The sequence below is a fragment of the Muscardinus avellanarius genome, assembly GCF_963383645.1.
Source record: "Muscardinus avellanarius genome assembly, chromosome: 14".
Taxonomy (NCBI): domain Eukaryota; kingdom Metazoa; phylum Chordata; class Mammalia; order Rodentia; family Gliridae; genus Muscardinus; species Muscardinus avellanarius.
In genome coordinates this window covers 83,320,239-83,335,727 of record NC_137800.1, presented here as the reverse complement: position 1 = coordinate 83,335,727, position 15,489 = coordinate 83,320,239, and the positions used below count along the sequence as shown (strand labels likewise).

At 45.0% G+C, this 15,489-nt stretch overlaps 1 protein-coding gene across 3 annotated transcripts; it reads left to right on the top strand.

The window, feature by feature from the left end:
• Positions 1-5,349: 5,349 nt before the first annotated feature.
• Positions 5,350-13,125, top strand: NQO2 (N-ribosyldihydronicotinamide:quinone dehydrogenase 2; the record flags this gene model as incomplete). Of its 3 annotated transcripts, none has more annotated exons than XM_080710023.1 (5): positions 5,350-5,404; positions 7,810-7,910; positions 9,261-9,374; positions 10,634-10,735; positions 12,833-13,125. In XM_080710023.1, the coding sequence occupies 5 exons, from the start codon at positions 5,365-5,367 to the stop codon at positions 13,007-13,009; spliced, it is 534 nt and encodes a 177-aa protein (XP_080566149.1). In that variant the 3' UTR covers positions 13,010-13,125. The 3 variants fall into 3 exon arrangements, with proteins under 3 accessions (XP_080566149.1, XP_080566148.1, XP_080566147.1); XM_080710022.1 differs by having other exon boundaries at positions 7,810-7,940; XM_080710021.1 differs by lacking the exons at positions 9,261-9,374; positions 10,634-10,735 and having other exon boundaries at positions 5,365-5,404; positions 7,810-7,940.
• Between the last annotated feature and the right edge of the window lie 2,364 nt (positions 13,126-15,489).

The window sequence follows — 15,489 nt, the reverse complement described above, 5'->3', positions numbered from 1 at the left end:
GACACTGGGAACCTTTCAAAAAGTAAACCAAGCCATATTCCTCCCCTGCTTAAGAGGGCCCAGTGGCTTTCTTTGGGGTTTAGGATAAAATCTTCATCCCTGCCCAATGAGGTCAGCTTGGTTGAGCCCCATTCAGCCCACCACTGCTTCAAAAAACAGTAGCTGGGCATGGTGATGCATGCCTGTAATCCCGGTACCTGGGAGGCTGAGACAGGAGGATTGCAGGTTTGAGGCCAGCTTCGGTAACTTAGCAGGACCCCCAGCAACACAGCTAGAACGTTCAGAATAAAAAAATTAAATAGGGCTGGGGGTGTTGCTCAGATACAATGTTCCAGCCCGATCCTTCCAACACACACAGACACACACACAATGAAAATTCCACCATCCCCCAAAACAAAACAAAACAAAAAACACCACAGTCTGACCGAATTTCTTGTCTTGCCCTTTCTCAAATCCTTCAGGAGAGTTCCCACCTCAGTCTTTCCTTGCTATTCTCTCCGCCTGGACCCCAGATCTTTACCTAGAGGCCCCTTCTTGGCCTAAATCTAAAATAGCAAGCATACCCCACCCTTTAGTCCACTAGAGACGCTTCTTTTCTTAGTACCGTTGCTGTTGCATATCATCGCTGGCACCTGCCATCATCAGGAATTCCGTGCTCTCTTTGCCGGCTAGTTCAGTATCGATGGTCTCTACCCCCCTCCCCAGAGTAAGCAGTGCTGGTCGCCTCTCTGTTGTTCAACTCTGCAGCCTCGGCGCCCAGCCAGGGGGTTTCTTCCACCTTTTGGCTATTGTGAACAACACTGCTAGGAACACAGATGGACAAGGGCTCTTCAGACTCTGCTTCGGTTGTCTTGACAATACACCCAGAAATGAAGTTGCTGGGTCACATGGAAAGCTCCCGTTTAATTTTTTGAGTCACCTCTGTGAATGAGAGGGCCGAGGCACTGAGAGGTGCAGGGACCTGCTGCAGGTCCCATGGTTACACATAGCAGAACTGCGATCTGGACCAGGTACGTCTGATGTGGAAATCTCTATGGGCCTGGGCTCCCTCTTGGAGGCACTTTTGGGATCTCAGCTCTAAATCAACTCCCTCCAGCTGTACCACTCCTGAGTATGTCTCCAAAGGCACTGAAATCAGAGCGTTACAGTAATAGGTGCATATCCATGTCCGTAGCAGCACAATTCACAACAGCCTAATTATGGAACCAACCTAGGTGTCCATCAACAGATGAATGGATTACAGAATTGTGGGATATCCACACAATGGAATTCTACTCCCCACAAAAGGAGAACAGAATTATGTCATGTGCAGGAAAATGGAAGGACCTGGGGAACATTCTGTTAAGTGAGATTAGCCAGTCACCGAAAGCGAAGGGTCTTATGTTTTCTCTAATAAATGGTAGCTAGGGAGTAAGTGGGATGCCAGAGAGGCCTCAGTGGAGCCAGGGACGTGGTCTAGGGGGAAGGATCCACCTAGAGGGAGAGGGGGGATCAATGAAAGGATTACTTCCATGGACATTACGTATGGGTGTTAGAATACCAATGCCAGTCTCAATGTCTTGTATGGGGAAAGGATAGATGGGGAGGAAGCCCACCAAGTGTTGTGTGCATTATAATGCCACCATCACTATAATTTTTATTATGATGTGAGACCATAATGTACTAATAAAAGTATATAAAAAATTAAACAAAGCAGCCCCCTTTATCTCAAATAGGAAAAGACCCAGAATAGCACACAGTCCCACCCACACAGCATCCCTAACACCAGCTGGGAATTCAGCAGTGTGACGCCTACCTTAAGGGGCCCTCTTGGTGAGGCAGGGAGGCCAAGGAGGCCCAGCTCCGACTTCATTCCCCAGGTCTTCATCCTTTCAGCTCCCTTCCTGAAGGCCCTGAGTGCTTCAGGGAAAAAATGCCCCTAGGATGGATTTGACATTCCGCAGGACTCGTCCCCGAGGCCCGCTCTGCCTCTTTCCTTCTGATACATTTGCAGGTCCTTCCTGGAGCAGCAGTCGGACCTCCACTTTGTCCCTCTGCATTCTCCAGCTTCCCACACTTTCTTTTCTCTTCCAGATCGTTGGGCTCACCAAGGCGAGCCGCTGCGCCTGGAAGCCTGGGACCCCCGCACCAAACCACAGCGAGACTCGTCTCCCTCCAGAATGGCAGGTGACGACTCCTTGTGGGGAGTTAGACCTTGAATCAGAAATTGAATTTATGTCACTTGTTATAAAAAAGATCCAACATAGACGTGTATAAAACCCATTTGGATAACATGGGTTGTTATCTGTAATTGTCTTGTTTTGTGTTTTCTTATTTTTCTTGTTCACTGTGAGTAAGAACTCACCAAAGTGGCGGCCACGCCTACGTTAACTCTATCCTGCCTCCAGCTCCTGAAATCATCCCTGTGACACAGTAGGTCCTCCAGAAATAGTCATTGAGCAAATGAGCCACAGCTTAAAATGGTATATGATTCCATCTTTATTTTTTTATTTTATTTTTTGCTCCATGGAGGATTGAACCCAGGGCCTCGTGTGTGTTAAAGACCATGCTTTACCACCGAGTTACGCCGCCAGCCCCATCTTTATTTTTGTGTCTGCTTATCACACACACACACACACACACACACACACACACACACTCACTCACACACACTCACATACACACACACACAATTTTGCAACTTATTTTCACTCAACAATAAAACATGAAACTTTTTTTTTTGGTACTGGGGATTGAACCCAAGGACTTTACAACCCTGAGAGCTACAGTACCCCCCCCCCCAGCCCTACTTTCTCTTTTACTTTGAAACAGGTCTTAGTAAGTTGCCAGGGCTGGCCTTGATCCTGTGATTCTTCTGTCTCAGCCTCCCAAGTACAGGAATTATTGGCAGGCAATATCACACCTGGCTCTCCATTTTAGAATATACAGATTTACCTTATACTATAGATTGGGAGGTTTCAACCTTGGCATCATTTGGGATCTGATAGTGCTTTTGGGGAGGATCTGCCCTACCTTTTAAGATGTTTAGCAGAATCCCTGCACTTTACCATTGGATGTCAGTAGCAGCCCTGCCCCCACCAGTTCTGACAACTGGAAATGACTGTAGTGCTGGGAAACTTCCCCTAGTTAAGCAACACTGGTGTTGGTTTTTCATTAGCACCATTCTCCTTATAAGCCCTTAAGAAGAGTTCCTTTATAACACTGGGGCCTGAGAAAGAAAAATAAATTAAAATCAATAATTAACCTAACTCATGGAATTCAACCCTTACAGTCAGCTGAATACTTTGAAACTGTTTGCTGTGAGCAGCCAACATGTATATTTTTTTCTTTAAAATCCTAGATTGAGATTCTTAAATCAAGAGTTTGACATCACTAGGCATGGTGTTACATGCCTGTAATCCCAGAACTTGGGAGGCTGAGACAGGAGGATCACAGGTTCGAGACCAGCCTCAGTAACTTAGCGAAACTCTCAGCAAACTAGTGAAACCGTTTCAATACCAGAAATAAATAAATAAATAAATAAATAAATAAATAAATAAAAGCTGGGGGTATAGCTTGAAGATGGAATGCTCTTCGGTTCAATCTCTAGTACCACACACACATACACACACACAAAAAAACAGTTTTAATATTTTAGTCTTAGATGTTAGCAGGCAAATCATTAAGCTGCCTTCTAGAAGAATTCAGTGCCTAATGCCTGAGGCCCTTTTGAATGAGGACGACACCGCATGGGGCCTCTGGTGTTCATGAGAAGCCGGTGCCTGTGAGACCTACTCTTAGATCCTTTGTCCCAGCCTCACCACCAAAAGATGGCCTCGGGTACAGCCCTGCCTTCCTCAAGGGGCCAGGGGCCGGCTGGCTCCTCGGCTCCTCAAGCGCTTCCAGGGTTCCGAGGAAGATGGAAGCAGATGTGCCAGGCTAAAAGGTGGCATGCCAGTGTCTGTTTGGCACAAAAAGGTTAGTTCCAGTAGCTTTTTATTTTGATGTTAGGGAGGAAGGCTAAAAAATTTCTCATTTTAGCCGGGTGTGGTGGCGCACGCTTGTAATCCCCGCGCTTGGGAGGCAGAGACAGGAGGATCGCGCAGGTTCGAAGCCAGCCGTGCTGGCTGAAGAGACCCTGTTTCCAAATAAAAATATAAAATAGGTCTGGGAGTGTAGCCCGGAGGTAGAAGGGCTTCCAGGAACCCCAGTACCACCAAAAAAAATTTCTCATTTTAGAGGTTATCCAAGTTGGATCAGACTTATAATTAATTTAATTATGTCTTTAGGGTTGTTTTTTTGTTTTTTTTTTGAGGAGACATAATTTGGCCCATTGTCTTTGTGTATGCAAGTTGAGTATCTGTAATACAAAGATCCAAATCTTTTTTGAGCACCTGACTCCGAAATACTCCAAAGTCCAAGCGGCACGTGTCTGTAATCCCAGTACTTGGGAGGCTGAGACAGGAGGATCCCAGGTTTGAGGCCAGGCTCAGCAACTTAACAAAACCCTGTCTCCAAATAAAAACAAAATAGCGCTCAGGGTTGTTTAGCTCAGAGATAGAAGGGTCTTGCATTCAATCCTTAGTACGAAAGGAAGGAGAAGGAAGGGAGAAAAAGAGGGAGGCAGGCTGGCTCCACATTCTAAAATCCTTTGAGCATAAACCTTTAGATTTTGCAGTGTTTCTGATTTGGGATTTTCATATTAGGGGATGCTCTACCTATAATGTCTATCCACGTATTCCAAAATCTGAAAAAAATTAATCTGAATTCTAAAACACTTCTGGTCCCAAGCACTTAATGAGATAAAGGAGGCTCAACCCGTATTTGTAAACCCCGGTAATGATAAACTTTGATATAACTGGATAAAAATAATGTTCATTATTTTAAAACTCACCCACTAAGAATGTCGCTATTGCTTAGATTCAACAACATAATGCACCTAAACGGTTAATTTTCATCTTGGTCTACACTGATTTTGACAAAGGGTATGGTACCATTTCAGTCAGGTGTGATGGTGCACACCTTGTAATCCCAGTATTGGGGAAGTGGAGACAGGAGGATCACAGGTTTGAGACCAGCCTCAGCAACATAGCAAGATTCTCAGTAACCTAGCGAGACCCTGTTTCAAAACAAAAAAATAAAAAGAAAATAAAAAGAGCTTAGGAAAATAAAAAGAGCGTGGAGGTAGATACCCCTGTGTTCAGTCCCCAGTACCACCACCACCAAAAAAAAAAAGGTACCATTTCTTCTCCTGCTGTAGGCAAGAAAGTGCTCATTGTCTATGCGCACCAAGAACCCAGGTCTTTCAATGGATCCCTGAAGACAGCAGCCATGGATGAGCTGAGCAGGCAGGGCTGCACGGTCACCGTGTCTGATCTGTACGCCATGGACTTTGAGCCGAGGGCCACCAGGAAGGACATCACTGGTGAGTTACTGCATAAATGCTCTTTCTTTAGCTTACTTTTTTGTGTTTTCTAATTTTTTGTCTTAAAGCCCATCATGGCGCAAGTTATACGAGCGTCAACTCACAAGAGTCCACGGGCCGGTCTCCTCCCCGTCCCTGTCTTCAGCCAACCCAGTTTCTGGGCTTCTAGGGTCTCCAGGCTACGGTTTTCTCTAGATCCTTTCTGAGATGTCTGTGTTGTGTGAGCGATGATGAGGGTGCTCTCCATTTTATCTCTGTGTTTTACAAAAATGGTAACATTTTTGTTTTGCCTCTGTCTTTCTTCCTGTTGTAAAAGATATGCCGTTGCATGACTGTGTCCTGATTTAAGTAGCTCTCCACTAAAGGGCATTTAGGTGGGTTTTTTTTTGTTTTTTTTTTGTTTTTTTTTTGGTGGTACTGGGGTTCCTGGAAGCCCTCCTACCTCCGGGCTACACTCCCAGATCTATTTTATATTTTTATTTTGGAAACAGGGTCTCTTAAGCCAGCTCGTGCGGCTGGCTTCGAACCTGCGCGATCCTCCTGTCTCCGCCTCCCAAGCGCGGGGATGACAAGCGTGCCCACCACGCCCAGCAAGGGATTTGATCTTTTGATACCATTTTCTCAACAGTGCTGCAATGAATAACCACCGTCAGGTGCGTCTCCCCGGGCGTGCGAGTTGATGTAGAAGTGGAATTGCTGGCCCAAGGGAAGGTGCACTTCTGGTTTCCATAGAAACCATCAAGTTGCGTTCCCTTGATCTCATTCCTGCTCACTTTCCCTTCAGCAGTATTTGCCCAATGCCTATTTCGTCACTCTTAACAATGGCATTGCCAATTTTTGGATACTTGCCAATCTAACAGGCAAAAAACTAGTCGCCCTCTATAGTTCTATTTTGTCCTGCTCTGACTATAGGTATGTTTAATATCTTAATGCTTTATATTTATGTTAATATTTTAATAAAATACTAAACTTTATCTCCTGTGAATTCTTTCTTCACGGTCCTTGTTCATTTTTCTATTAGATGGTTTGTCTTTTTCTTATTGATTTTAAGGAGCTCTTTATATATTAAAATTTAGCCTATAGTATGGGATATGAATTGCAAATACTTTTTACCTAATTTTTTTTGTTTCTTTTTATTTATTTGACTTTGCTTATGGTGACTTCTTTTTCCAAGAAGGCTTTTATTTTATTTAGTTGATCTTTGACCATTCTTTCTCTTCTCTGACTTTGGTATTTTTCATCATACTTACATGCTCTAAGATTATTTTAAAAACTAAGTGGCCAGGCGTAGTGGTGTACACCTATAATCCCAGTACTTGGGAGGTTGAAACCGGAGGATCACAGGTTCGAGACCAACCTTGGCCATTTAGCAAGGCCCTCAACAATCTAGTGAGGCCCTCAGCAATGTACTGAGACCCTCTTTCTGAGGGGAAAACAAAAAGGGCCGGAGGGATGGCAGAATGCCCCGGGTTCAATCCCCAGTACCGTATACATAAAGTATACACATATATTGGGAAAAAATTGCATCTGTACTGAACATGTGCTGACTTTTCTATCTACATAGTTTTTACCTTGTATTAGGTATTAGAAGCAATATATAGGGATGACTTAAAGTAAGCAGGAGGATGTTTGTAAGCTCTATGCAGATCCTATATCATTTTATGTTAGGGATTTGAGCATCCGTGGGATTTTGGTATCCCAGGAACTCCTGGAACTGATCCCTGGATACTGAAGGACAATTATAGATGTAAAGGGCCCAAGGGGCCTGGGGTTGGACATAATTCGGTGGCCGCCACCCATCTGATTACCTCCCGGATGCAACACAGCCTCTTGCCGGCAGCAGTGAGCCTCTTAGACCTCCCGAGGAACAGGGTTTTCCACATAGAAGCACTCATTGTGTGCACCCTGTGAATGAAAATCAGATACAAGCGGGTTAAAAGAGGAAGCCAAGAGCACTCAGAAGTGACTGAGTGAAGGGCCGCCAGCCCCTCCCACTGAGGCCCTTCTCCCAGCAGCTTTGGGTTTGCACATGATAGAGCAGAGCTGGCCACACTCAATCCCCCGATCACCCCACCTCTGCCACTTACGACCCGTGTGGCACTGAACACACTGCCTAGCCTTGATTCCTCGCTATTAGAGAACTCAGCGACCTCGTGGGTTGTTCTAAAGATACGGAAGGCGATGGGTGTAGGGCACAGCTCTTGGTAGGTAGGCACTGCGCTGGCAGTGCGCTCCCAGGCTTTATCTCCTTCCCTAGCCTGGCCCAGCGCCCAGCTCCTGCTGGGCAGCAGCAGATGTCTTTGACTGGCCTCGAGGCGACCAGGCACACACAGGGCTGGTGGAAGGGCTGGGACAGGCCTGGCTGCCTACCTGGGAGTGAGAAGGCTTGGTTTGCTTCCCCCCAGGTCCCCTCTCCAGCCCTGAGGTCTTCAATTATGGGATGGAAGCCTATGAGGCCTTCAAGAAGAGGAGTCTGACCAGCGACATCGCAGATGAGCAGAAAAAGGTGCAGGAGGCGGATCTAGTGATATTTCAGGTTCGTTTTTCCTCTGATTCGGGTCCTGAGTGAGATCCATCCTGAGTCTAGAGTGCAGACTCTCCAGATACTGTGTTTGGGGTTCCTAGAAGTGATTTCAAGGTACACTTAGTGGGTAAGCGCTGTGACGTAGTTCTCCAACACTTAGTTACAGTACTTTATCTAGTTAAAACACTTAGTCGATTAAAGAGATGCATGCAGCCATTTTTACTCACTCACAATCCTGACCTGAGTAAGTAGGAATGAAGGGTTTTTTCTGTTAGCCTGGTGGCTCAAGAAACACGTGGATCACGCAGACCTGCTCTCCCAGTCCCCGCTGTCGTAGGTTCCAGGCCCCTTGAGGGCCAGATTTCTCTACACAAGAGTTTATCAAGGTAATTTGGGCCAAAGGCCTTAAATCCTCTGATCATTAAGGAGAAAATCTTTTGTTCTATCTTCTCAGTGTTTGCTACACACACACACACACACACACACACACACACACACACACACCTGCCACTTCACATATATTTGTCCCAAGGCGGTAGTAATGGTTCCTTCCTGGCACTGCAGAAAGAGCAGGCCCCACAGAACAGCCCCTAGGAGCATCAATTCATTAGGGCTTCTTCCTGCCACCTCTGGGTAGGTAGAGAAACGTGAATATACCTATAAACCCCGCAGCCAAGTAAACACCTGTGCTTTGGGGGAATTGACGGACTGACAGAAATCAAGTCAAAGCAGACAGAAAGCGGAGTTTGTCATAAGGATTCTGGCCACTTGGGTCTCCTGAACCACAGGCACGGAGCCGCGGCTGGGCTTCGGGGACACAGGGCCCCAGGTGGAGCACCTCATTTCGTCCCCAGAGTCCTCTCTGCATCTCTCTACACCTCAGGACTCGATTCCTTAGACCCAGAATTCCCAAGCAAGGAGTATCCACTGATTCTGATCGACTCCCAGATGCTCAAACTCACCCCAGATATGGAGAGGGCAAGCTCTGGTCCACAACCTTCCTCCTCGTCCCCTTGATCAGCTTGGTCACAGGGACTGCTGCCCCAAAGCCAGTGAGGTTTTCACCTCCTTCCTACCTGCCTGAGACCAGCCTCAGGGCTGTCACTGGGGGACACAAAGCCAGCATAACAGCAACTCAGAACATCATCCACTGTATCCCTGATCACTGTCACCACGCCTATCCTGCTCACTCGGGCTAAACTGTCGGTCACTCGCACCTGCCCAGCCATGTGGAAGGAGGACAGTGGGATTTGTTCCAAATATCCAGATAGACTAAAAGAGAATTCTGCAGCAAGCGCTAGCATCCATTTCTCCTTGATGTGCCACCTCCAGTTCCCGCTTTACTGGTTCAGCGTGCCAGCTATCCTGAAGGGCTGGATGGACCGGGTGCTGTGCCAGGGCTTTGCCTTCGACATCCCAGGATTCTATGATTCTGGTTTCCTCAAGGTATGTGTTCTGGGGGTCAGGGTTGATGCAGATTCTCAGAGTGGGAGGAAGGGGCAGTCATCTATCGAGTTATAGTTCTAGCTTGCTTCCTTTTTTTTTTTAATAAACCTTGAGAACCTACTGTGTGCACAACACTAAGTGCTAAACACAGATGAGAGAAGCATTATTTCTGAGCTGACAGAACGTTCTTTCTAGCAGGAGATGCAGATAGATTTGCAGCCAACTATAAAGAAGGGATCCCACCAAAGTGGGACAGCTACATTGCAGGGCAAGAAGTAGATGCATGATGTGTAGTGGCTGTGAACTTCTTACTAAGAGAATTTCCCATGAGCCAGGCATCATGGCACACGCTTGTGAATCCCAGTACTTGGGAGGCTGAGACAAGAGCATTGCAGGGTCAAGACAAGTTTCAGCAACTTAGCAAGACCCTATTTCAAAGCAAAAAATAATAAAATAGGCTGGAGGTGCAACTCACAGGTAGAATGTCCCTAGTACCACCACTGGGGGGAAAAAAAATCCCCAGTACCATCACTGGAAAAAAAAAAATGTCTCCTACTGAAATAAAGGTTTTTTGGTTTTTGTTTGTTTGTTTTTTTTTTTGCGGGTCTGGGGATGGCACCCAGGGGCACTGGACCTCCAAGCCACACCCCCTGCCCTATTTTTATTCTTTATTTTGAAACAGGGTCTCACTAAGTTGCCAAGGGCCTCACTAAGTAGCTGAGGCTTTCTGCGAACCACGATCCTCCAGTTTTCAGCCTCCCAAATGCTGGGATTACAAGCATGCGCCACCATACCTGGCTCACAAATGACTTTTTAAATTCTAAAAACCTCAGAAAATGAGTGCATGTGAGGAAAGTGGACCATGTAACCAAGATCTGTCTTGGACCGTGAGTGGCACTGCCATTTACCAGTGGCTGGAGTGGTGCTGAGCCCGCACACCTCCTCCTCCACCCTGGAGTCAGAGCCTCCGCCGAGTCCATTCACCCGTGGCATCTCCGGAACTTGGCTCCTGCCTGAAGTCTGGGCATGTCAGAGCCTGTGCATTCACTATTTGCCGATCGTCTCTTTCCCCCTCCTGTTGGGATGTGGCTGTTTCTGTGGATGGGCCAGCAGGAGGTGGGAGTAGACATTTATCTAACCCTGGAGGAGACTGACTGCAAACTCTCTCACTGTCCATTATGAGCACTTGAGCTGGTCTCATGGTAATACTTACACCTCTTCTGGCATCTGCACAAACGTATTTGCTTTCTGCCCTGCAGGACAAATTGGCCCTGCTGTCCTTGACCACAGGAAGCACCGCCGAGATGTACACGAAAGGAGGGGTCAGCGGAGATTTCCGGTACTTCCTGTGGCCACTCCAGGTGAGCAGGTGTCCGGAGACGTCCTTGCTGCACTGGCCCGTTGCACATCCCACACTTCCCCAAGGTGTAGGGCAGGATGGGACGCGAGCCTGACCCCCCATGCCGTTTTCCCTGCATCTGGACTCAGAAAATGAGAACTTTGCCCTGGTGAATTTTTTACTTGGGAGCCCTGAAAAGACTGTCCAGTAAGAAAACGTTTACTATAATTACAGCCTTTGAAGTCTGTTTGGCCCAAAGCTAAGCCAAATCTGAGTGGGGCCCTGAACTCAAACAGGCTGGAGTGTCCATGTTTAAACGGCTCCCTGGCGAGGACACGGCCCAGGGTCGGGATGGGGGTAGCAGGCTCCAGTGAGGGACCCTGAGGAGACCCAGAAACCTGAAGGGAACCGCTCTTCCAGAGTACGAGGGATGTCTGTTGAGGTTGGAAGTGCCAGCTTTTACTTCTATACTAGCCAAAAACAAGAACCCACAGTGATCCTAGTAACAGTAAGAGCACATGCTTAGCATGTGTGAGGCCCTGGGTTTCATCCCCAGCACCACACACACACACACACACACACACACACACACACGAAATTGTCCCTTTTCTGTGACTTCTCTCTAGGCTCACATGCTTTGCCCGTGTGTATGTTACGGCATTGCTATTTTTTTTATTTGTCTGCGTTCTATATGTTAGTGAAATTGTCTTTTCATAACATTAAGATTTTTCTTTTATCTAGATAGCACACATTTTTTAAAGTTCATCTCTTGCCTTTTTCTTTGCTATCATCTTTATGTCATCTAACACTTTTTTTGTATTTATGAAGGATATGGATTTCTGAATATTATTTTCTTCACCTAAACCACCTACTGATTTCTCCTACTAATCATAATGGTGTCTGTTGTTGTTTTTGATTTTTTATTTTTAGCTGATTTTCAATAATAAAATAATGTCATCTGAGAAAAAAATAATTGAAAAATAGTGTGTGGGCCGCTTACCCCCTACCTACACCTAATGGGGCAGACCTAGATCAGGGCATGGGTTTTAAAGAAAACCATAGAGGGCTGAGTATAACATTTTTAAGGGGTTTTAAAGAAAACCATAGCGGGCTGAGTGTGACATTTCTAAGGGGAAAAATTGATCGTTTTTGAAAGGAGAAAGTATGATGATTCCATTTTTAATGCTACACTAAAGAACACAACAGTTGCCGGGCGTGGTGGCGCACACTTGTAATCCCCCCGCTTGGGAGGCAGAGACAGGAGGATCGCACAGGTTCGAAGCCAGCCGCGCTGGCTTAAGAGACCCTGTTTCCAAATAAAAAGTATAAAATAGGTCTGGGAGTGTAGCCCGGAAGTAGAAGGGTTCCATCCCTAGTACCGCCCAAAAAAAAAAACAAAAAAAAAAACAGAACACAACAGTTAATAAGCCTGAACTTCCGTCTCCACAGGCCAACTGTCTCTTTTGTGTTATCAGCCAAGCTTAAATTCTTGATTTTTTAAAAGTCCTTTTCTTTTTTTAGTTTGCAAAAATATGTTAGAAGAAAAAGGGAAACAATGTGGAAAATAAAAATATAAAGATCATTTTAATTCTTACCCCCAAAATAATCACCTTTAATAAGTTGGCATATTTTTATGGCCCATATACATTTTATATTTAATTGCTATTATTAAATGTATGGTTATTATTCTTTTATGTAAATGGCATACCACTAAAACTGCTTAAAATTTATTATTTTCATTTAACAAATATATTTCACAGCCTTCTACATTTAATTTTCATTACAGTAGCACATGACAGCTAGAATAACTTTACTCTAGAATGTTCCATTTGAATGTTCCAGGTGAATGTACCATAATTTGCCTAATCAATCGAAAGCACAATGTTTAGAGTTGGACAGAGTAGCAGCGATCACAGATGAATATCAATCTGGAAATTCTAGCCTCTCCAAGTGTTTCCCTCACTTACAAAGCCCCACATCCTAGACTTAAAAAGGAAGCCAGGTGTTTTCAATTACCTCGTGGTATTAAAGTCATTTATAATTTTATTTCTTACTATTTCTCACCTTTAATTATCTAGATTATGTGCTTTCTGATTTTTTTTTTTCTTTGTGGCTTTAGCATGGCACCCTGCACTTCTGTGGATTTAAAGTCCTCGCCCCTCAGATCAGTTTTGCTCCTGAGTTTTCATCCGAAGAAGAAAGAAAAGCAATGTTGGCATCTTGGGCCCAGAGACTCAAGGGCATTTGGGAGGAAGAGCCCATCCAGTGCACGCCCCCTTGGTACTTCGGACAGTAACACTTCGTGCCCCATGGACATCATACTGAGCGACACACTGAGAGGCCCAAACACACGCGAGGAGAAGATGGTGCTGTCATAAAGTGAAATGATAACCGAGCGAACCAGACAGTCAACGATGCCTATGAACACGTGTCTTCAGAGCTTCCTCCAGCCAGAGCAGATATTTCAATAACCGGCTTATTTTACTAACCAGATATTTCAGTAATCAGCTGACTTTACTGAAGCCTGTGGACTTGATCAGTATTCACCCAAGTTTTCGTTCCTTTAATGTTTGTCTAATATCTGTCTCGCTGTGTTCAGATGGTTTTCTGGGCAGGGAGCTGAATTCCTTTTGTTTGGTTTTATTTTATGACTCTAATGAAGAGTTTGATTTTTTTTTCATAGAAAGTTTTTGTGTGTGTGTGGTACTGGGGTTCCTGGAAGCCCTACTTCCTCCGGGCTACACTCCCAGATCTATTTTTATATTTTTGAAACAGGGTCTCTTAAGCCATCGTGGCTGGCTACGAACCTGTGCGATCCTCCTGTCTCCACCTCCCAAGCGCGGGGATTACAAGCGTGCGCCACCACGCCCGGCTCATAGAAAGTTTTAATCCATTCATAGCTAATGTGTTAGTTCTGCGTTTGGACTAATTTCTTCTATCTTTTTTTGTTTAACTTAACATTGTGACTATGAAGTATTCATTGAACGGCTGGCTAACATGAATTTAAAATTATTAAGTGCTGGTTACAGTAAAAATTTCAAAGCATTAATCTAATGGCTGTGCCCATGGTCATGTCACACTAATACCCTGAAGCCTAGGTGAATGCAGATGAAAGATCTCCCTGAATGCAAGTTAAAGGGATCAGATATCATTGTCATCGTCCTCACTGGCATCACAACTGAGGACAGAGCTGCAGCTTTGCCCAGGGGCCCCTTTTCTGAACATTCCCAACACCCTCCCAGTGTCCCTCATCAGACTCCGCACACAGCTTCCTTATGTAACCATCGCCTCCATAGCTTTTCATCTGCATCTTCTTCATCTTCCTTTTCACCTGCACCCCCTTCTCTTCAGCAGCATCTTTGCTTTTCCCTCAACTATATTAACTTTCTGCATCCTCCTCTTCATGCAACTATCATCAAATGTTTTTCTGATATTTTCAGATATTTTTCTCTTTCTTTTCTTCTGAGTTTTCACTCTCCTCCAAGCCTTCCTCATCCAGGTTTTCTCAGAGCCATCATCTTCAAATTCTGATTTTTCAGAGCCATTTTCTTTTCCTTGTTTTCAAGACCTTTTTTTTTTCCTAATTATTTTTAAACCATTTTTAAGCTGCTTTTCAGAAGAGTCTTCAGAATCTCTGAGACATCTTTAGACTTTTTTCAAAGCCCGTCTCTGAATTGCCTTCATGACCCACTTTTTGGGGACTGACTTTTTTTTTTTTTTTTTGGTGGTGGTATTGGGGTTCCTGGAAGCCCTTTTACCTTAGGGCTACACTCCCAGACCTATTTTTATTTGGAAACAGGGTCTCTTAAAGCCAGCGCGGCTGGCTTCGAACCTGCGCGATCCTCCTGTCTCACCTCCCAAGCGCGGGGATTACAAGTGTGTGCCACCACACCCGGCTGGGACTGACTTCTTTAGTGTCTTTTTTAAAAGCATTTTCTTCAAAATCTCATCATTTTCTTCTTTTTTTTTTTTTTCATGTATAGGTTCTGTGTATGCCAGCTCTTTATCTCTGACCAAAATACCCAAAAAGAACCACTTAGAAGACAAAACGTTTATTTAGGATCAATACTTTTGAAGGTTCAGTCCATGGTTGGCTGGCTTCAAGGCAGAAATATCATAGTGGCAGAGCATGGTGGAGGAAAAGCTACCCAGCCCATGGCAGCTGGGAAGCAGAGAGAAAGAGAGAGAGAAAGGGACTTGGGACATAAATAGTCCCTGAGGCCACGCCCTCCAGCAAGCCTCCTCCTCCAGCCAGGCCACCTAGTATTTTCATTCAAATGATTAATCTGTCAAATGGATTTATCCACCATTGCGGTCAGAACTCTGATGATTCAACATAGCACGTGAAACTGTGCAACACAAAAGAGAAATGAGATTTCCGCGCATGGTGGCTCACGCTTGTCATCCCAGTATTTAGGAGGCTGAGACGGGAGGATTGCAGGTTCTCGACCAGCCTCAGCTACTCAGGCCCTCTGCAACTTAGTGAGACCCTGTTTCAAGTTTAATAATAATAATAATAATAATAATAATAATAATAAAGAACTGGGGGTATAGCTCAGAGGCAAAACACTCCTGGGTTTAATCCCTGGTGCCACCCCCTTCTACACACACACACACACACATGCACACACACACACAATAGGTGAAAAAAATAAAAGAGGTACAGAATATCCTTTAGACTAAGAATAAAACATGCCAAAGAAAAAGTCACTGAAGAATACATGCTCATGTTGTAAAATTATAATTTAATATTCAGAATAGTAATGTGATGGGAGG